The sequence below is a fragment of the Miniopterus natalensis genome, chromosome 18 (genome assembly GCF_054644295.1).
Source record: "Miniopterus natalensis isolate mMinNat1 chromosome 18, mMinNat1.hap1, whole genome shotgun sequence".
Classification (NCBI taxonomy): domain Eukaryota; kingdom Metazoa; phylum Chordata; class Mammalia; order Chiroptera; family Miniopteridae; genus Miniopterus; species Miniopterus natalensis.
Window position 1 is genome coordinate 39,105,820 of NC_142098.1, and position 22,496 is coordinate 39,128,315.

Here is a 22,496-nt window from a genome sequence, read left to right on the forward strand (position 1 = left end):
GGAGGCCTGTGTGGACTACAGACCCAGCCCTGAGACAGGTGGGAGGCTGAGTGTCCTTGTGGAGCCTGGGGGGCCACTGGCTTTGGGGTCACGCTAGGGTGAGGCCCCTGAGGGCAGAGGTTGGGAGGTCATGTTCTCCTCATTGCCCCCAGCTCCTGCGTTGAGTTCATTCCGAGTGAACTGATGAGTGAATGAGTGCGTGCCTGCTTCCAGAACCTCACCTGGAGCCCTTACTCACCTGTTGCCCCCAAGAGCCCCCTCCAGGGACCGCCCTTCCCTGACCAGGGTGGCTCCGCATTCTCTCTGTCCTGTTACTTCCATCTGTGAAAGGAGAAGTCAGAAGAGGGAATCTTCTGCAGTCCCGAGGTTCCCCTTCTGCGGATGGCCACTGCCTGTCGGAGCTCCCTGCCGGGACAGACGGGCCAGTCCAGGCGCCAGACGGCCCAAGAATAGGACCAGCCCAGGCCCCGGAGATGCTGCTGCTGCTTCTGCCCCTGCTGTGGGCAGGTGAGTGGGTCAAGGGCCGGGGTCCCGGGCTGGGGGTGGAGCTGACGCTGCGGCTGAGCCTCTGTGTCCCCCCAGGGTCCCTGCAGCAGGGTCCAGGCTACAAGCTGCAAGCGCCTGCACTGGTGAGGGTGCAGGAGGGTCTGTGCATCCACGTGCCCTGCACGGTGTCCTACCCCTGTGTTGGCTGGAATGACTCTACCCCAGTTCGTGGATACTGGTTTCAGAAGAGGGATAAAACCAAAAAAGATGTTCTTGTTGCCACAAACAACCAAGCTAAGAAAGTAAGGAAGGACAAGGCCCTCTTCTACCTCTCCGGGGATCTCGGGGCCGGCAACTGCTCCCTGAGCATCGCAGACGCCCACCCGGGAGACAGGGGGAAGTACTATTTCCACCTGGAGAGAGGGAACGTGAACCACACTTACCGAAATAACCTGCTCACTGTGACCGTGGAAGGTACGGGACGGTCCCCAGGGATAGACCACAGGGATGGGCGGCGGCCAGAAGGCACACACGGGGGCCCCTTCTGAGGTCTGGCCTCTCCCTGTCTCCTCTCCAGAGCTGACACAGACCCCTGACATCCATGTCGAGGAGCCCCTGGAGTCCGGCTGCCCCAGCCGCCTCATGTGCTCCATGCCGGGCGCCTGTGCCGGGGCCCGGGCCCACACCGTCTCCTGGGCCGGGGCTGCCCTGCGCCCCCCGGGGCTGGGCCTGCCGGCCTATAACTCCTCGGAGATCCGGCTCACCCCCCGCCCGCAGGACCACGGCACCAACCTCACCTGTCGGGTCACCGTCCACAGGGCTATAAGCAGGGAGAAGACCATCAGGCTCAACGTGTCCTGTGAGTCCTGGCCAGGGTGCAGGGTGGGGGACAGGCTGCAGGGACACAGGCCGCATCGGTTTCCACTTCCCATTTCTGTGTGTCCCGGGGGTGGGGGCAGGAAAGGGCCAGCTGCTGCTCTTCCTCACTGGGCCTCTCCGTCCAGATGCTCCACAGAGCCTGACCGTCAGCGCCTGGCGAGGAGACCACACAGGTAAGCGGCCGCCCTCCTCTCTCTAGAAGGCAATAAAAACATATCCTCTGGTAAGGATGAAAAACAGAGAGGAAGCCCGGCCAGTGTGGCTCAGCGGTGGAGCGTCCACCCAGGATCCAGGAGATCGCGGTTCGACTCCCGTCAGGGCCCAGGCCCGGGGTGCGGGCTCCATCCCTGGTGGGGGGCGTGCAGGAGGCGGCCCATCAGTGATTCTCTCTTATCATTGGTGTTTCTCTCTCTCTCTCTCCCTCTCCCTTCCACTCTCTGAAATCAATAAAAACATATTTTTAAAAAACGGAGAGGGAAAGAAATAGGAAGATGACTTTGGAGCCACAGGCCCAGGCTCAGCTGTCCCTCACCCCTCCCCAGGACTGGAACCCGTGGGGAACGGCTCATCTCTTCTGGTGAGGGAAGGGGACCCTCTCCGCCTGCTCTGTGTCGCCGACAGCAACCCTCCGGCCACACTGAGCTGGGCCCAGGACGGCCAGACCCTGAGCCCCTCACAGCCCTGGAAGCCGGGGGTCCTAGAGCTGTTCCGGGTGGAGCCCAGACACGAGGGTGAATTCACCTGCAGAGCTCAGCACCGGAGGGGCTCCCTGCTCAGCTCCCTGCGTCTCTGGGTGCAGAGTGAGCAGGGGGGGAGGGGAGGAGGGAGGGAGGGAAAGGGGAAGAGGGAAGGGGAGGGTGTGGCACCCGGAGAGAGGACACTGGGGTCCTGGGGAGTTTAGAGGCGCCGCTGACCCTTCTCCTCTCTCCCCACAGACCCCCCACAGCTGCTGGGACCCTCCTGCTCCTGGGAGGACCAGGGTCTGACCTGCAGCTGCTCTTCCCGAGCCCAGCCGGCCCCCTCCATGCGCTGGAAGCTGGGGGAGGAGCTGCTGGAGGGGAACCGCAGCGAGGCCTCCTACACGGTCACCTCCCGCTCCGCAGGGCCCTGGACCAACAGCTCCCTGAGCCTCAGCGGGGGGCTCAGCGCCGACCTCAGACTCAGCTGCGAGGCCAGGAATGACCACGGAGCCCAGAGCGCCGCTGTCCTGCTGCTGCCAGGTCAGGGGGCCTCTCGGGGCAGAGGCTCAGGGAGAGAGGAATGGGTCAGAGAGCAGGTGGAGCTGGGGGACAGGGCTGGGCAGGAAGGGATGAGAGGGAGGAAGGGGTGCTGGGTAAAGACACGAGAGCTCAGGCTCTGTGAGGGGAAGGGGTACAGGGTCCTGCGGCTTGGAGGGGAGTCACCCCAAAGCCCACTCATCTGCAGGGAAGCCCTTTCTTAGGGAAACATTTGTTCTGGGGGCCGTCGGGGGAGCTGGTGTCGCTGGCCTGCTCATTCTCTGTCTCTGCTGCATCTCCTTCAGGTAAGGGTCGTCTGGGAGGGCGGGGGGCAGCCAAGTGCAGGGGTAGGAAGGGGCCTGGGCCTGGGATCCCAGACAGCACCACCTGGAGGGACCTGGCCGGTGCTGAGGTTGTGAGAACTGGGCCTTGGGCCTGAGAATCAGAGCAGAGCCTGTTCCCATGCCGATCGCAGCCAACGTGAAGGGAGTCTGTTCTCATACCCATCAGCCCGGGTGTGTCCCCTATGTCCTGGCCTCGGTCAGCCCTCTAGCCTCTTCAGCGGGGGACAGTAGTCACACTCCAAGGTCTGCGCCAGGCAGGCTGCTGAGAGGTCGCAGTCTCCCCTCCAGAGTGAAGTCCTGCAGGAAGGACGCACCTGAGGCTGTGGCTGGTGACAAGGATGCCCCCTGCACGCCGGGGCCCATCTCCCAGGTGAGTCACGTGCCCCAAGACACTCTCACGTTTGATAAATCACTAGAAGGCTCACAGACTAGGAAAAGTTGTCATACTCGCGGTTATAGTTGGTTACAGCAATAGGACAGGGATAGTCAGCCAGGGAGGAGGTGCGTGGGGCAGGGTCTGGGAGAGTCAGGCATGACCTTCCATTGTCCCAGTGGAGACACGAGGCCAGCACCTGCTTCTCCCAGCAATGACGTGCGACCACACACCCGGGGTACCCAGGGAAGCTCGCCTGAGCCTTGGTGTCTAATTCTAACTGGGGGTCCGTCAGGTAGGCATGGCTGAGCTGAACTCAGTCTCCATCCCCCGCAGAGGTCAAGCTGATACTACGTGGCCCAAGGCCCACATCAATCACCTGAACTACCTGGTGTGGCCCAAGGTCCCAGGTGAACAAAGACACCTGCTTGTCAGGCAGGACATTCCACCTGGGTTCTCCCCCAGGTGCTGGGGGCAAAGGGTCAAACTTTCCTTTGGGCAAGGTTAACCCTTTACTGTACAATATCCTTCGTAGGGTTCATGACATAATGTCCCGAATGCATTTGCTTGAACCCCTGAAATGCTGAGTGGTCCCTGAGGGCAGGGTAGTCCAGACCTGAGCGAATTCCTGTCCTCATACCGCTTGCCCGATTCCTGTGCATCCTGTTACAATTTGCAGTTAGAGTAATATAATTGACTACGACCTTAGTGTCCGCTTCCCCCACTGCAAGCTGGTGGGAGGTCAGGGGTGGTGTCTGCTTTGTTCCCCAACAGATATCCAGGGCCTGGCACAGGGCAGCTGACCCATAAGGCAGTAGGCACTGAAGCCAGAGACTCGGGCATGAATCTTGGCTCTACCAACAACTAAATGTGATTTTGGGATATTTACTTTGCCTCTTTCTCCACCTAATAAGTGAAATTAGGGATAGTGTCCCCCTAGTGGATTCCTGTGAGGAATCTGGCACTTGACAACCAAGGGCCAGGCATTATTACTCTCAAATACTTGTTGAATTACCGAATAGGGGCTCCACCAACGTCTGCAGAGTGGATAGATGGAAGACTAATTTGCTGTTTCCAGGTTCACTTGTGGGCCCTCCTTGCTGTCTGCCAGCCATTATCCTAATTTGACCTCCCCCCTCCCCAAGGGCCACCAGTGTGAATGTCTGCCAGGCAGCCTAGACCATCCACCTGGAGCTGCGGCCGCCCCCACCTCAGGGGAGGAGCTGGAACTCCATTACGCCTCCCTCAGCTTCCAGGGGCTGAGGCCCGGGGAACCTCCAGACCAGGAGGCCACCAGCACCGAGTATGCAGAGATCAAGATCCGCGAATGAAGGCCCCCAGCTTCGGCGACCTCTGGCTGGAAGACCCAGGGCTTCTCTGGAAAGGGAGACATCAGGGACAACTAAGAGGGAGCTAACAACATGGGTGTGCCACTGGTGCCGTGATGGGCGGAACTGGGCTCAGATTTCAGCCCCATCACCAACTAGGAGCATGAGTTTGAGCAAGAGACTTTACTTCTCAGTCTCCCCTCTGTAACGTGGACACAGTACACCTAGCTCGCAGGGTTGGTGGGGGGGTAGAGGGAGTAATTAAGGTAAAGCGTCCGACAGGCCCGGGCGGACAGGGGGCTGCGCAGAGCACTGTGGGAGGTCGTCTTCACAGGGACGCCCACCTGGAACAAAGGTCGGGCTGTCCTTGCCCAGATGGGGACCACTCTGCAGGCCTGTCCCAGCTCCAGGGTGCCCTGAAGGCCTGGATGAGGCTGTCCCTGGGCTGCATGCGTCGCAGCTCAATTCTCGCTCTACCTCCCCTGCCTCCTTCCCCTCCCCTCCATAGGGACCATCCTGGGGCACCGCCTCTGCACACAGGTCTCTCCCAGAGCTGCTTCCTGGAAGCCTGATTTGTATATTTCACACCAAAAATATTCACTGATTATCTGAACTGAATGATAGGTTATCTAATTACATACTTCTTTAATTACATGTCCCTGATGCTCTGGTTCTCCTTAATGGTTTCTTTTTGCAGAATTTGCTTATAAAGTTCCTTGCCTTTACAGTCTGTTCCAATTTCTTTGTAATTAGTTTTTTTAAAAAAAATCTTTATTGATTTCAGAGAGAGGAAGGGAGAGGTAGAGAGAGAGAAACACCGATGAGTCATTGATCAGCCGCCTCCTGCACGCCCCTGCTGGGGATGGAGCCCAAAACCTGGGCATGTGCCCTGAGCAGGAATTGAACCGAGATCTCCTGGACCCTAGGTCGATGCTCAGCCGCTGAGCCACGCAGGCTGGGCTGTAATTAGTTTTTACACTTGTCATATCCAACTTACTTTGTTCTGTTTTCCACTGATTGTCCACTTAGTTTTCCCCATGGTTTCCATTAATGAGAAAACATGCTCAACATGAACACGAGGAGCCAACAGTCACCAGCTGTTGGCAGTTAACAACTTTGTGTGGATAACTGCTCTTCAAATTCGATGTGTTGTGATTCTATCTTTCACAGCAGTTTGCTTTGCCATGCTTCAGGACTTGGTTACATCTCTTATTAAAATATGTTTTTATTGATTTGAGAGAGGAAGGGGGCAGGGGGGAGAGACATCCATCGGCTGCCTCCCACATACACTAGGATCAGAATGGGGACTGAGCCCACAACCTAGGCATGTGCCCTGACAGGGAATTGAACCAGGGACCTTTCAGTGCAACAGATGATGCCAACCAACTGAGCCACGCAGGCCAAGGCACAATATTTTCAACTTATAATGGGTTTATTGGGATATAACTCCATTGTAAGTCGAGGAGCATCTGTACATAGATGGATGGGTGCATGGGTGGCTCCATGAAGTCTGGACAGATGACTGGAAGGGTAGATGGAAGGATGAAAGGCTGAAGGGGCAACTGGGTAGGGAGAAAAAGGGAGCTTAGCTTTTCCAAAAGGAATTTCTTTTGCAGACACTTGACTCTCCGAGCTCCAATGAAACAATTTATTACAAAGCACAGTGGTTCCAATTGCTAGGAAGGGTCCCCCTGAGGGGAGCAGCTCAATCCTGTCCATGAGGGGGGTCTTCTCTGTTCATAACCCAGTGGCTGCTGGGAGACGATGGCTGTGAGGAAGGGACGACCTCGAAAGGAGGTCGTTCACATTACCTGGAGCTTAACTGCTGGGCTCCCTGATGCTAATCTGGACAGATAGTAGCATCGCCTAAAGAAGTCACAGGAATGCACGTTCGAGGGGTCTTTCTAGAAGCTTATCACATTTCTTCCCTTTTTTTTCCTACTTCGAACTGGGAGTTGAAAGTTCTGGAAGACAATGAAAATGGCTGTGAGTCATGCATTCAGGGAGTTCCCTTTAAGGCCCTGCTGGGTGAGAGGCTCTTTCTAGGGACTGAGGAGACCACCATGAACAAGAAACCCTTGCTGGGCTTAAAACTTGGGAGGAGGGTAGAGACACTACAAATTAAACACATGCTTCCTTCCAGAGGGGCAGAGGCTGTGCAGAAAACAGGAGATGTGATCAGAGAGGAGGTAGGGAAGCACTTCAAGGGGGCCTCAGGGTCTGACAGCTAGTAATGTAAAGGAGCCTGTGCACAAACAGAAGGGGAAAAGAATTCCAGACTATGGCAATGGCAAGTGCAAAGGCCCTGAGGTGGGACCAGGCTTGGCCTAGTCTAGAATCTGAGGGGAGGCATGGAGTGGGCTGGATGAGGAAATGTTGGGCACCCAGGCCAAGACAAGGAGCTGCCCCAAGCAGAGGTGAAATGACCTTTAAGTTACTCCAAGGTTGCCCGGCCAGCATAGCTCAGTGGTTGAGTGTCAACCCATGAACCAGGAGGTCACGGTTCAATTCCCAGTCAGGGCACATGCCTGGGTTGCAGGTTCAAACCCTGGAGGGGGGAATGCAGGAGGCAGCCGATCGATCCCTCTCTCATCATTGATGCAGCAACCCAGCCTACACCCACCAGATGCCAGTAGCACCCTTTCCCCAGTGGTGACAACCAAGATGTCTGCAGATGTGACAAATGCCCCATTTTGTTCTTGCCTCCATTCTCAAACCCGAGGTAGACACACACTGAGCTCTGATTGCAGCCAGACCCGAGGAGAGAAATGAAAGCTCCAGGGACAGAGGAGGACCCTGGGGAGGCTCCTCTTCAGAACATCCACATGGCCTTTGCCAAAACTGACTGTCCAGCAAATTTAGTTTAGCTTTGACCTCTCCCAAAATCCCATATACTCTCACATGGTACAAATGGGGACGTAAACAGGTACAGCTCCGATGGGCCAGCCAATTGTCCCAGACACAGGTGCACGCCAGAGTGCACAGCAACGTTGGTTGTAAGACAAAAACCCAGAGGCCGAGCAGAGGCCAGCCCCTGGTTATGGAGAGTGTCCTGAGTCCACGCAATGGAACAAGGCACTGCCATAAACAAGGACAGTCTGTGCTTACAGGAAGGGCTGAGACAAACCACAAAGTGCAGACAGCATGGCATGACACAGAGCCAGAGCGGTTTTGTGTGTGGGAGATGAGGGAGCCAGCCCAAAGGAAGCAATGACTACAGGGGGTTGGGGAGGGACAGAGGGAGGAAAGAGGGGACAGAGAAAGAAACAGACAGATACTATCTAGATGCTATTTCTAGGCTCTGAATCCAGTGATGCATAAAGCTCCCCGCTTGGAATTTTCTAGCTACAAAAGCCCATCAGTCCTCCTCTTTCTAAAAGCCAATCTGAGCCAGATTTCTGCTACTTGTGATTCCTTGGAAAGTTCAAGGACCCTGTAGAGAAATCCAATATCTAACTGGGAAGTTGGCCCTTGGAATGAACACATCAAATGCCACCTGGGAAGCAGGGCTGGGGGTGGCAGGGGTGGGGTCGGGGGTTTTTAAGACTCATAGCCTCTTCCTGCTGGAACCCACCTATGGCGCCATCTGGAGGTCTATGGGATCATAGGCAGACACCTGCAGGTCCCGCAACAGGACTTCCAGACTCTTCCTCAGCATGGCGTAGGGCGGCTTGTCGTCGTACTGGAGGGCCATCACCACCTTCAGGTACTCCTGCAGAGTCTCTGCGGTCAAGATAAACCCACCATGGGAGGGGCCTTAGAGGGGCCCGGACCCAGAGCCTGGGGGGCTGTGCCCAGCGGGTCTCACCCACAGTGCCCACTGGCTCAGCACTGCCTCTGTGCCTGGCAATGACACAGGCATTTAGATTCCAGCCCCCCATTCAAATTTTTGGAAAACATAAAATGTATGCATCAGATGAACAGTATTGTGAATACCTGAGAACCCATCACCCAGTCTCAACAACTGTCAACTCACAGCCAATCTTGTTTCATCTGAACCCTACCACTTCCCCTCCTATATGGTTTTAAAGCAGATTGCAGCTAATTGTGTCATTTTACCTGCAAATAATTCATGTATCTCTAACATGAGGAACAGCAAATGTTTAAAGTCCAGAGAGTAAGTATTTTTGGCTTTGACACCAGTTGATCCATGTCCGAAAGGACTCAATTCAGCTATTCTCACACAAACTACAGGTGAACGAATGGGTGCAGCTGTGCCCAAACAACTTTACTTATGGATGCTGCAGCCTGAATTTCAGGTAAGTTTCACAGTCATCTTTGATTTTTCTGCGACCACTTCAAAATGTAAAACAATTCTTAGTTCACTGGCCTTAGACACAGGCCCCAGGGACGTGATTTAAACAATAAAGGCTTTTAAAAAAATTTCTCTCCCCTAAATAAGCACAATACGATTATCGCTCGGTGCCAACTTGCCCTGGCACCGAGAGGTCACCGGTTGGATTCCAGTCAGAGCACATGCCCTGGTTACAGGCTTGATCCCCAGTGGGGGGCGTGCAGGAGGCAGCCAATCAGTGTTATGCTCTCATCTCTCTCACTGATGTTTCTTTCTCTCCCTCCCTTCCTCTAAAAAAATCAATAAAAACATATTTTAAAAAATACTGACAAAACTCTACAAGCCACTGCCACAAAAAGTCTCCAGGGTAGACTCTTCTTACATGAGAAAAAGCAAGTTGGAGACCAGTACACAGAATATGATTCCGTTAAAAAAAATCATCACGTGTACGTGTGCACTGTTATTGTTCACACACTTCTGAACTTTTTGGGAAGGTTTTTGTTTTTCTACAATGAGCTCATATACATATGAAACTTAAAAGACTCAAAGAAAGACAGCAGAGGGGTGTTAAAGGGAGGTGACCCTATGTGAACCAAGCCTGCTGGTCACTACAGCCCCCGCCTGTCCCTCCCCTTTGGGACATACCTGAGGGCCTCATCCAGTGACTGCACTGTCCCACAAGAGCCTCCGGGTTGTCAAGGAACCTGACGGGACAGAGGTAAGTGCAAAGGTCTTTTTGGGAAGGGAGAGCAACCTTTTAGACAAAACATCTCATAGCCACATAGCAGATGCTTGTTATTAGCAATAGTTAGGCCCTATCAAGTTGCTTCCAACACTGAGTGAGCAAATTATGAATCTTTTAGGGGAAACACAGCATTAGGTTCCCGTGAGCCTCTGGTCACAACATTCTCATTAACTGATTGATACATAATAGCCTTTATACAGCAAAATCGCCAACAAAAAGCACCAAAAGGTGGAAAATGTGGCATTAAATAGGCAACATACAGGACACTGGTTTATAGTGTGAGAGCTGAGCCCAGAAGGCAGAGCATTGCTGTGTTCGACCTCAGCTAGGATCACGGGCAACAGGCGACTCAAACTTTTTTCCACCCTGCATGTCCCTAAGAACAACCATGACAGCACTATAAGTGTTGATTCTGGCCTTACAAATACATTTTAGTGAATTAGGCAAATTCACAAAATATGACATCTGTGAGGCAAGGAGGTCTCAGTTGGTGCTGATATGCCCTTAACATCTCTGCAGAAGGAAGGAGAGACAGAGACAGACAGAGGCCTTCAGCTCCCAGGCTTCTAAGGCCAATCTCTGAGTCAGGAGTCAGCCTTAGAACCTGCCAGAACTTGAGCCATTGCCTTGTTTTCTTGGAATGTATCGTTGCACTTATATTCTAGTTTTCCATTTTTGAAATGAAGCCAGGTGAAAACCACGAGCCACAGAGTGAGGAAGGCAGGCAGAGGGGGGAAGGGAAGGGCTCCCTGGGGAGTGACGATGGAGCTGAAACCTGAAGGAAGATGAAATTCAGGGCACGGTACCATGTTTGCCACACACCCACCACCGTGACACATGTCTCATGGACACAGATACATTTAAACAGACAAATGTGTAGGAGATGTATTCAGAGGTACTGAACTAACAACACAGCTGAATGTTAAATACAGCATTGAGTGAAAGAAACAAACAAGGAAATTCAGAGCAGCATACTGTTTATGCAAATGACCTTGTCCAAGGACACAGATGTATCTACACAAATGTATTTAAAAGCAGTAGTCAGAAGTAGTAAACTCGATGCACATGTAATGATGATGTTAAAGCTGAAGAACACAGTGTTGAGTGAAAAAAGCCAGAAACAGATGAGATTTAGAGAATACCATTTACGCAGGTCAAACACACACAATACCACCACCACCATCATGCAAGTTGAAGGATACAAATGTAGTTAAGCAAACATGTCTGTAGAACATGTATAAGCAAGTTTGAGTGGGTGTCTGTGGTTGAGAGAAGGGAGATGGGGGACATACAAGGGGCAAAATAGAATGAGAGAGATTATGATGAACCAGGGACACAGAATAGTAGGAAATGAGAAGCACAGTGGACCCGCTGAGGTCTGAATATTCATTTCTGCACTGTGGACATCGATAGCCAACATCTCTTGGATGATCCCTCCTGGATGACTCCTGGGTGACTCTCAGCCCCCAAGTCTATACTAGATTTTGTACCTGCAGCGCTCCCCTGTGTGCAGCTGTCCACTGACTGTCCTTGGTGCTGAGGACCAAAGCCCCTTTGCTTACTTCACTCTGTGCCCAGCTGCCCTCTGTCCGTGGTGCTGAACCCCACACCCCAGCACCTCCCTTTGCAGCCAGTAGGGGCACCGTCCTTGGTGCTGAACATCTAAAAACCAGAACTAGCAGGATCTGGTGGTTTTACATGCAGAGGTGAGGAAGGGGAAGTGTGAACATCTGGGGCTGGTGTTGCTCTATGTGAGGCAGGGCCCAGACCTAACTGCTCCGGTTTCCCACATGCCATGAAGTGATGAATGAATCATTGTGTCCAGTGCATGGTGAGCATTTTCTACAGGCCAGGCTCTGGGCTGAGTGTTGTGTGCCTGACCTCCCTGAATCCCTGAATCCTTCCATACCCGTGCACTGGGTACTGATAGGGCCCCGTCACTGAGGACACTGAGGCTGGCAGTGGTGTGGTTGGAGTCTGACCCCGGCAGCATGGCTCCAGAGCCCACGCTCCTGCCTGCTGGAATAGATGGTAGAGCACACGCCTGAGAACTGCAGAGGCCCTGGTTCTGCCAGACACTGCCTCCCCCTCCTCTCTGTTCCTTGTTGGGTTTTGAGCTTCTGCCCCACGTGCACAGGTGCTGGGCCGGTGCGGGGCCAGTGCTGGGCTTCACTGACCCCCAGACTCACTTCTGTTTCAGCTTCATGATATCCTCAGTGTTGGGAAGGCATTTTGTCCACGGCAGGGCCCCATAGAGCCACTTCAGCAAACAATAGCCCAAGGTCTGGAGGTCGCTGCGGCGGGAGGGCCCTGCGGGGGGAGGGAGGGAAAAAGGCAGCAGCTCAGTCTGGATGCTCTTCTCACTGCCATGTCCACCCCCTGCCTTTCTCCCTCTGTCTGACTCAACCATCACCCACACACTCAGCCACCCAAACACATGGACTCTCTTCTGTTCATTCACTCTTCATTTGCCTACGCTCCGTCACAAGTCTGTTACTCTCATTCACCCTCTCAGCCACCCCTGCATCCCGCTCTCACTAGCTCACCCCTCAACCACTTGTCTTTCATTCATGTGCTCATGCATTCAATGAGCCCTCAGAGCCCTGTGCGCCAGGCCCCATCCAATTTCTCAAATTCTAGACAAGAGTTTGGTTGGGTCCCTGTCCTTCAGTCTAGTGGGAAGATGGTTATATTGTGAGATTACCTGAGCTATGGAGGACAGAGAACAAGGCATGAGGGAGCCCAGCAGGATGGGCACTGAATACGGCCTCAGCAGGGGAACAAAAAAGACCACTGGGTTTTATTTTTCTTCTGCTGCTTAAATGTCATGATTTAGACAATTCGTGTAAGCAGTCACCAAACATTAAGCATTGGCTGTGCCAGACCTTCTGCCACCCAATGCTAGAGGCACAGGTACCATTCCTTCCCCGGGTGAGCTCAGAGCTCAGCCTGGTGGGAAGATGTGGGCTGGCACATGGATGGCTATCAAAGGATCTGGGAAAGAGGGGCTGAGATCTCCTCAGGGAATCTGCCCTGGGCGCTCTGCTCACTCTGCACACTTGCCTCTCCCAGGGCTTCAGCCAACAACTCCTGAGATCCTGTTGACATCAGAGTCTCTGTTCAGAGCTCCCTCCTGTGCTCCAGACAGATAGCCAATTGCTTCCTCAACAGCCTCTCCTGGATGACTCTGGGGCAACTCTCATGGTCCAAGTCCACACCAGATGCTGAATCTGGACCTCTGGACAGGCAGGGCATTCTTGTGCCCAGCTGCCCTCTGTTCTTGGTGCTGAACCACTACCTACAACTCCTTAATGCTGGGGGACACCATTCTTAATTCTGAATCCCTATCATGGCTCCCTTAGCTGACCCCAGTGTCTGGTCATCTGTTGCCCGTGGCTGTGAAAACCTAGGGCTTCCCTTGCATGAGAAGTGCGTCTCCATGGTCCTGACCCTTTCTATGGCCTCTTACCGCATCCCCTATGCAGGTCCATGCTAATGAACTCCAGGTCCCCCTCATGTGGGCTCCTGCTGCCTTCCTTGTAGGCCACGTGTCTGCCGCCTGGGGCATAGCGGAAGGCAAAGCCATAGCCTGCCAGGGTCACCTGTGTGGGCATGGAGAGGTCATATAGCTTAGAGGTTAGGAGCTCCGACTCTGGAATCAGATTTTTCAATCATGAGTGTAGTCTGAAATAACCAAATGCCCAACAGTACAAAAGAGTGTGAACTGAAAAGAACCTGAACCAACCATCCCTGTTGCAACCCAGACTCTTAAACCCACTGCCCAGAAGTAACCACTAATAATAGTTTCTTATTGTTTCAAACTGTTTTCTTTAAATAACTGGTAAACATGTGAGCAGGGCTGGGGCTCTAGTTTTTCAGAGAGATCACGCTACACCTCGTGCTTGGCATACAGCTTTCTGCTCTTTCATAGTGGTTCAGGGTATTAACTCTGGAGCCAGACAGATCTGATTCAAATGCCAGCTTGATTCTTAGTGGCTGTACAACCTTGGGCAAGTTATGCAACTTTTTTGTGCTTTGATTTCTCCATTTGTAAAATGAAGACAATGATAGTCCCCACCTTGCAGGGTTGTTATGAGGCTTCACTGAGTTGAAAACAAAAAGGACGTGCTTATCAGCCAGACACACAGTTGGCCCCATCTGCGTTTTAATGGCTCACTGTATTCTGCCATTTGGACAGTGGACAACTGTTGGTTTTGTCCACAACAGATCTACATCCCTTTCTTCTGGTCACAGTTTGTGATATTTAAGTGTCTGAGCACCCTCACTGGGCCATAAGGTGCTCAGACATTTGGCCAAACGTTATTATGGGTGTGTCTGTGAGGGTGTTTCTGGATAAATTAAGATTAACGTTTAAATCATAGTCTTAAGTAAAGCAGATTGCTCTACCTAATGTGGGTGGGCCTCATCTAATCAGTTGAAGGGCTTGAATAGAACAAAAAGGCTGAGTGAGAGGGAACACCTCCTGCCTAACTGCTAGAGCTGGAACACTGTTCTTTTATGGCCTTGGACTTGAACTGAAACACTGATTCTTCTTGGGTCTTAAGCCTGCCAGCTTTTCAGACTAAAACACAGTCAACTCTCCTAGTTTTCAGGCCTTTGGACTGTGACTAGAACTACACCATCAGCTCTTTCTGGTCTTCACCTTGCCAACTGCAGATCTTGAGATTCTCAGTTTTCATAATTGTGTGAGTCAATTCCTTACAATAAATCTCTTTCTGTGCAATTCTGTACATCAGCAATTTTCAACCCTTTTCATCTCATGGCACACATAAACTAATTACTAAAATTCTTCAACATGCCAAAAAATATACTTTTTCCTGATCTGACCAAAAAAAATGTATAATTCTCATTCATTCATACAGGATGGCTGCTGTTGTCATTTTTTATTTGACAATCTAAGGGAAAAGAGGTCAGTGCCCCTGACTAAGTAGGTACTATGTTGAAAATCACTGCTGTACACATTGTGTGAGCCAGTTCCTTATAATAAATCTCTTTCTGTACATTCTGTTGGTTCTGTTTCTCTGCAGAGCGCTGACTAGTACAGTCCTAGGGATTTTCCTCTGGGATCACCTCTCCCCCACTCTTAAGTTCATGTAACTGAAGTGAGGCTCACGTGATCTATTTCCACTGGGTTGCTATGCTGAGAGGATTTAAGCCTGATTTGCTGGTGGTGATTTTGTCACCAGGAGGGAAGGGAGTCTGCCTGACAATGACGAATGCACAAACAAAAAAAGCCTGGAGATGGAAAAGCCAGTTTCCCAATGACAGGGCTTGAGTTCCTAGATACAGCCATGTTTGAAACCAGTGAAGTCCTCAGCTTCACTCCCTGACCAATATATTGCAACCTTCCCTTCTTTAAGCATTTTTGTTGTTTGTTTAAGCCATTAAAATTAAGTTTCGGTTATTTGAAAAAATAATTAGAATTTGTTTTAAAACACTATTTAATCAGTACCCTACTGGGAGTATATATTTTTCTATTACAATCAATGTTGTTAGAAACACTGCATATTTGTACATATATCTTTGAGTAGTCCTATGGATATATGGATAAGAGATATTGCTGAAAGAGGAACTGGTGGGTCAAAAAACATATGCATTTAAAATTTTGACTGCTATATCCAAATTACCTCCCCACACCCTTCCAACAGAAAATAAAAAATTTTCATTCCTTTATATCCTTTTGTCACCAGAGATAGTATCATTCGTTTTAATTTCGTCCACCCTAAGGGTAAAAAACAGTATGTTCTAATATCCATTTCTATGATTATAGGGAAGGTGAACACTTTTTTATATATTTAACTAAACTGGATTTCTTTTTCTATGAACTGTCCTATCCATTATGCATTTTTTTACTAAGTTGCTCTTCTCTTCTTTATTCAAATTAGCTATTTATATATGATGGATAGCACCTCTTTGTCTGTAATAAGCATTGTAAAGTAAATGGAAGTTTTGAGACAGATGAGATCCTGAGTCCAGAGAGCCCCCAAGGTGGAGAAGGCCTCACTATTACCTGGCTCAGGTCCCGTGGATTCACAAAGATATTCTCAGCTGTCACATTTCCATGAACATACTCATTCTCATGGAGGTACTCCAGGGCATCCAGCTGGGGGAAGAAGAAAAGGATCTCCATGAGTAGCATGATTAGCACAAAGTGGCTCTGATGCAAAGCCTGGTGAATGAATCCCCACAATTAGACCTGCAGCCATATTGCCTGCTTGTGAATGGGATGGTGGGGAGGTTTAAGCCTGACTAATTCTGGGGTAAGCATTAGGAACTCCACTCTGAGAGCACACCTTATTAGGTCTTCTTATTAGGCTTTCAAAAATTAAGCATTAAAGCTAACATTTTGTTTTCTATCTATCTCTTGCATCTGTTTTTTAGTTGACTGTAAACTCAGGAGGGGCAGAGGTTGGTTACTTATTGCCTCCTGCAAAACAAGCCAACAAACAAAAAAACCCAACCCAATGTCCATGTATATCAAAGAGTTCTCATTTCTCCTAGAGACTAGAAATAAACTTAGTTAAGCAATTTATATTTTTATCTCTCACTCTGACTTCTCCACTGAGATCCAGACTCATTTATTGAACAGCTTAGGTGTTAGTTACATTGTGATGACATCTCCAAGCCCCCTTTGACCCCAAGGCTTAATTATGCACCAAGCTATGCTTGTCCTACAACCTCTCCATCCCCATAGCCTGGCCCCTCTCCTCAGGCCTCATCCTCTCTCACGCTGACCTTACCTGGCCTCCATCTCACCCCCTCCAGCCCCTACCCGGACAAGGGCCACAGGGTCCTTCTGCATCCAGAGCTGACAGTGCCCCTCCCCTGCTCCCAACCCTCCCATGGCTCCCCAGTGCCCTCAGAACAGAGTCCTAGCTCCTCACCGATCACTACTGACCTCTCCACACCCATCTCTTATCTGTTCCCCTTCCTCATGTCACAATGCAGACACTGAGCATAAAGACCTTTGGTATTCACCTAATATGTCTCTCCCTTGCCACTTTCATCCCTCCCCCAATTTAAATTGGATCCTCTTATTTTCCATCACAGCAGGGGACATTTCTATCCAGAGAACTTTCCACAGTGTGCAACTGTTTAATACAATCTTCTCCAACTAGACTGAAAAACCATGTCTGTGCTACTCCGTACTGTACTCCCGGCCCCTGGGACAGTGTCTGATACGCAGCAGGAACCTGATAAATATTTAATGAAAGGATGAAGAAATGAATGAATGAACCAATGCCTTATGCTCTCTCTCCCATACAAGCCTTTGACCAAGCTGTATCCTTGGCCTGGAATATTCTCCTCACGTATCTCCACTCCCACTCTACTCAACACCTTGCTATTTCCCACTCTTGGTTTAGAAAGAGCCTTCATCCAGAAGCCCAATCAAGCCCTCAGTTTGAGGCTGGGGCCCCTTCCTCAACTCCCATACCCCCCGAATGCCCCTCATAGTAATGCTTCTATGCTTCTCCCTCTGGTTCTAATGGTCTGGGGTTCACCTGTGTCAGTGTGCTTGTTCTCAGTGTTCCGCAGAGGGAGGCGCCGTCTGACCTTGTCAATGAACAGACTGATAAACCAGAACCCAGTGGCCTCACCCGGTGGGGGCCAGCAGTGCTTAGGTACCTACCAGCCGGCAGGCCATCTGAAACACAGACCGCATGGGCATTACGTGTTTGGGGTTGTCATCCAGGGCCAACTGAAGGCTCCTCCCCAGCATGGGGAACACCAAAAATCTGGAAGACATGAGTATCTGGAAGGTAGGAGAGAGGACCAGAGGAGGAAGCAGAACAAAGGCCACTGATGGACTGTGGCTGGGTGGCTATGAGGTCCCGGTCCCAGGCAAGATTAAGGGTTCTGATTGGTGAGGGATCAGCCTGGCTCAAAGCAGGTGAAAGGAAGCAACTAACAGCCAGTGGCTCCAGGGTCCCAGCCAGGCCCAACCACATGACAGGGAGAGAAAGAAAGGGGCCAGCGAGGTGGGTGGTGAGTTAGGCGACTCACCTGTACCTATCCTGGTGAATGCCAAAACCGATACAGGTGGGGATGGCCAGTATGGGAGTTGAGGACAGCTTCTTCCACTTGTTCACTAGGGGGGGCAGGGACCTGAGAGGTTAGAGCCCACCTGGTCCCAGACCAGAAAAGTGCACCTGAGCGCAGGCCAGACCCTGAGTCTCTTGGTCAGAGATGCCACCTCTGTGCATGGGTGACAATGGGGGTGCTGACAGGGTGAGCCTGGTTGACCCCTGAATGTCACCTATGTCTGTAGGTGACAAGGGGTAAAAATGTGAGAAAGAATATATAAATCTGGAGTCAGTGGAAGGGATAAGAACAGCAGAACTTCTGAGTCACACATATAGCTAATAAAACAGCATTTAGACATTTACAAATGTCTAAACTGGTCATGGTGTCACTAGATGTCACCCCATCTTCCAGGATCTTTACTGGATGGTACAGATCCAGAGGTGTGCTGATAGAAGTTTAACAGCTGGCTGTCCAGGGGAAAAGAGCCCTGGTTTGTAGTGTTTGCCAATTTCTGTGGTGTAAATACTCCCACCATGGTCAATTCCAAGCTTCCGATAGGACATCACTGAATGTAGAGATGGGAGAAATGAGCAGCAGCACACAGTAATGTATTGTTTTCTCCATCCAGGTGCAATGGATGTAAAACAATCTCAAGGGTATAGAAACAGAAATGTAGACAAATAATTATGAAATGAGTTTTGAGTATTTACTGCTCTTGTTCTTAATCCAATTTATTTTATTGTTAGTTGATGTAATTAATTTTAAAATGGCTATGTTTAACAACAGGCTTGAGCTAATTTTGCAAATTTAATACTCGGCTCTCAAGAGCTGGTATGAGCTGGCCTCAGCCCATGTTGTCCATCCTGTGAGCCTGAGGACTGAGGTGTGACAGGAGCAAATCTGGGCCACCTATTGAATCCCCACCCTTCCCACACCTTCAGGGAGAAGCTGGTTACTCTGACCAAGCTGGTACCTCCCAGTCTCTCCCCCTTGCCCACTTCCCTGCAGAATACCTTGCGAAGGCTTGGCAGCCCGCTGGAAGAAGTTCTGCTCATTGAACAAGCGCCCATCCTTGGAATCCTGGCATTGGATGGAGGAGGAGAAGGCTGTCACGCCAGAATCTCTTAGACAAGGGATCCCTGATCATTGCCGGCCATGCATTATCCCCAGAGTAATGCCAGCAACAACTCAGGTTCCCCATCAAGTCCCGCAGACCAGAATCAAATTCCCCAGGGTGCTACACTTGAACACATATCAGAGGTTTCAAGTTATCTCCAATTACCCAGGTTCTTTTTCTTTATTTTATGATAGGATCTACCAGTTTTCCCTAGACACGTGGCCTTCAGCTAAAAACTAGATTTCCAAGCTTCCCTTGAAGTGAGGAATGACCACATGACAAGTTCTGGCCAATGGGGATATGAGCAAAAGAGATGTGGGCTGGAGCAGCCATTTTAGCCCACGAGGCGAAGGTTATAGGATGAGGATGTTGGACCAACAAGAGAGAAGGAAACTGGACCTCTTGGTTATGGAACCATCATATCAGCCCTGGACCACTGTCCCAGACTTTTAAGTGAAAAAGCGGTAAAATATTATTTTTGCTAAGACCATTGTTAATATTGGGTCATTATTTTTCTAGCAGTAAAGCCAAATGTTTAATTAAATATAACTAGTACAGCTGGGTTCTTAAGAGCATAGAGTCAATGAGAAGTTCAAATCCCAGCTCTGTCATTCATTCGTTCTTTCTACAGCACCTACTATGTGCTGAGTATTGTTCTGGGCATTGGAGACACACAGTTGTGAACAAAGAAACTTGTATGCTGTATGTCCCCCACAGGTTTGCTTGTGAAACTCTCATCCCACAGTCAGGCATGGAATGGGCTCTCAACAAGCAGCTCCAGAGCCCTTGCTCTAAACCACTCACATGGCCTCCATGTAGGGCCAAGAGAGGGACCCAATTCAGTTGTCCTGGTTTTCTGGGGAGGGAGTGAGAAAATTTGTATAAATAAAAGTCACCCATAATTCCAACTCTCAGGGATAGTGGTGAGGTGACCAACCATGCCCATGCCCTTTTATTAGGCACTTCCTCTGTGTTGGAGGACATCACTCACCCACCTGGCTGCTCTCACTTTCTTGGTTTATTTTTTCTTTTTGCCCACCTTGAGTGCATGTTTCCTGTATTCTAAAGTTGGGCGTGATTTCACTGGCTCTTCAGCACAGGGACCCCATTTGATTGGTTCTCTGTTGAACCCCAACACCCAACACAGTTATATATTATAGTAGGTGCTTAATAAATACAAGCTGTGATGCAGGCAAGTAGTGGGCAGATGGACCACCTGATGTGGGTATTACTGGCGCTCCCCCTCACAGGTGAGGATAGTCAGCTCAGAGAGGGGAGGTGCTTGCCCTGGTCGCACAGCTGGGAAGTATCAGAGGCAGAGCTTGGGGGGTGGACCTGGCCACAGCTGCTGAGAGGCCCTGGGAGATGAAGAACCTGAGGTCCGGAGGGAGACGTGCCCTGCCCACAGCTCCTCACTCTCCAGCCTGCCCCAGGCCACAGAGAAGCTTGGAGACCAATGGTGCATCTGCCAGAACCCAGGGCCCTCCCTTTGGTGCTTCCCTCCCCCCACCCCAGGCACCCCCAGGGCCACTCACTAGTTTCAGCGAGAATCTTTGTTTCTGGGCACTTGACTCGCAGGTGGAAACAGGCTCAGCTGAAGACGGACAAAATGAGCAAGGTTATAATCTACAGGGAAAGTGAGTATCATCATCCTCAAAGTTTGTCCCAGTAAGGAGCTGCAGTTTTGGTTCCCTCGATCCACAGGATCCAGTGCATTCTTGGTTTTCAAGACCCGCTCCTCTGTATTTTCAAGCAGGTTCTTTTTTTCTCCCTCTCTCTCTCTGTTAATATCCAGCTATGCAAAAGGGTTATGAACACAGCAGGCTGACTGTTCTTGTAAAGGTCTGCTCTCAGGGCTGCCCTTAGCTGGTGTCTGGGAACCTGGGTTTTGGGAGGGTCCAGCATTCCCCAACCAGTCAGACGGATTCCCTGTGCCCAAACTCTGCTGAACACCTGCTTTCCTTCTGTGTATCTGGAATGTCGGTGTGTTACAGGCAGAGGGGGCCTACACAACCAGCCCCCAGTAAAAACCCTGGGTGCTGAGTCTCTAAGGAGCATCCCTGGATGACAACATACCACATGTGCTGTCACACCTCATTGTGCACCGTGTGACTCCCCGGGGAGAGGGCTCTGGAAGCTGCACTGCTTGGTCCCCAACACTTCCCCCTGTGCGCCTCCCGTTTGCTGACTCTGCTGTGATGGATCACGGCATAAGAGGCCTGCAGGTCCTCCTAGTGCATCGACAAACCTGAAGGTGGTGCTGGGGACCTTGACACACCGTCTGCCTTTGTCTACACATACGAGTCAGTGCTATGTGATGGATGCAGATCCCCCTCTGGGAAGGACTTGTTACCTTAGTCCAGCCCCACCCACTGTCATAGGCAGCTTTCAGCCCCTCAGGGATCCCTCAGCTGCAGATCCAGGGTGGCCCATAGGCTGATCAAGGGGGATATAAAGGCCCAGCCCTGATGGCCCAACAAGGGACTATGCTGAAGGACCACCTCTGCTCAGAGTCCCCATGGAGGTCGGCTCAGACTACACTGAGGCCTCTGCAATAACCCCCCCACTTCCTCTCCCCTCCCCACGTCCTGACCCCCAGGGCGCTTCCTCATGAACACCTTGCATGCTTGTCCCATTCTGCTTCATTACAAACCTGCAATGTTTCTGGCCCCTGTGCTAAGTGTGTGTTTTATACAAATCCTTTCCTTTAATGCCCAGGGCAGAAGGGAAGCACGTGTACTAATATACTATTATTGCTGTTGTTAGCGCCACCTTGTGGATGATATGAGAGCTGAAGCTTAGAGAGGCTAAGCCACAAGGGAGGCTTTGTGTCAGGCCAGCCTGAATTCAAGCCTAGCCCCGCCATCAACTCTGTGGGACTCTGCTAGAGTTGCTAAAGCTCTCTGGGCCTTCCTTGCCATGTCTGTGAAATAGGAGTAATGAAGCCCACCCCTGAGACTGGATGCAAGGATTCAGAGGAGCCAGTAGAAATAATAATAGTACCAGCTGAGCACAGATCATAGCTCGCGTCATCTTTTACATGTGCCACTCAATGAACCCGCTCAGCCCCAGGGCCAGCAGCACACGGGCACGCCGGAGACGCTCAGTGTGTGGTTTTCTACATCCGGTGAACTGACCCATGGCCGCTGTTCCAGCAGGCTCTCTGCATCCTCTCTGCTCTTCATTCCCACCCTTCCTTAGTCATCCTGGTTGTAAGATTTCTAGAGCCAGACCTCTAGCTAGTTATTCATGTCTGGGATTAATTTTCCTCACCTATGAACGGGGTGAGGATGGTGCTGATGCCGTTAGACTGTTGTAGGAATCAGGTCAGTTAAGAAGTACACTTGGCTCTCTGTACTGGCGGATTCCACATCTGTGGAATCCACTGATTGCAAATATTGGGGGGCGAAGTTGCACTGTTGCTGACGTGTACTATGCAGTTAGGTCTACCATGGCTTTGTCTGTACTGAGCATGTACAGACTTTTTTCCTTGTCATTATCCCCTGTTATCCACACAGTCCATCAGTTATTTACATGTATTTACACTGTATTAGGTATTATAATGTCGAGATATGCGTAGGTTATATGTGAATACTATGCTATTTTACATAAGAGACTGGAGCATCTTCTGATTTTGGGACAACTATATTAAGCAAACCTGTTTGTG

At 50.8% G+C, this 22,496-nt stretch overlaps 2 protein-coding genes across 3 annotated transcripts in view; one reads left to right on the top strand and one right to left on the bottom strand.

Annotated features, from left to right (window-relative positions):
* The first annotated feature begins 393 nt into the window (after window positions 1–393).
* On the top strand, window positions 394–4,690 carry SIGLEC11 (sialic acid binding Ig like lectin 11). Its single transcript, XM_087826852.1, has 9 exons — window positions 394–507; window positions 583–960; window positions 1,064–1,345; window positions 1,491–1,538; window positions 1,908–2,165; window positions 2,301–2,585; window positions 2,791–2,887; window positions 3,215–3,296; window positions 4,445–4,690. Exons 1-9 carry the CDS (start codon window positions 474–476, stop codon window positions 4,628–4,630), a joined length of 1,650 nt encoding a protein of 549 aa, XP_087682978.1. The 5' UTR covers window positions 394–473; the 3' UTR covers window positions 4,631–4,690.
* Window positions 1,445–22,496, bottom strand: part of VRK3 (VRK serine/threonine kinase 3) — a 28,822-nt gene continuing 7,770 nt past the window's right edge. Inside the window, exons 6-15 of one of the 2 annotated variants that reach the window (XM_016206027.2) lie at window positions 20,365–20,423; window positions 18,726–18,792; window positions 17,692–17,776; window positions 17,318–17,423; window positions 15,698–15,790; window positions 13,136–13,268; window positions 11,856–11,976; window positions 9,567–9,625; window positions 8,202–8,350; window positions 1,445–1,518 (exon numbers count right to left, since the gene is read on the bottom strand). In XM_016206027.2, the coding sequence (XP_016061513.2) occupies window positions 8,202–8,350; window positions 9,567–9,625; window positions 11,856–11,976; window positions 13,136–13,268; window positions 15,698–15,790; window positions 17,318–17,423; window positions 17,692–17,776; window positions 18,726–18,792; window positions 20,365–20,423 (872 nt within the window). In that variant the 3' untranslated portion in view covers window positions 1,445–1,518. Of the gene's footprint in view, window positions 1,519–6,055; window positions 6,592–8,201; window positions 8,351–9,566; window positions 9,626–11,855; window positions 11,977–13,135; window positions 13,269–15,697; window positions 15,791–17,317; window positions 17,424–17,691; window positions 17,777–18,725; window positions 18,793–20,364; window positions 20,424–22,496 lie in introns of those variants that run through there. The other variant, XM_016206026.2, reaches the window with a different exon arrangement.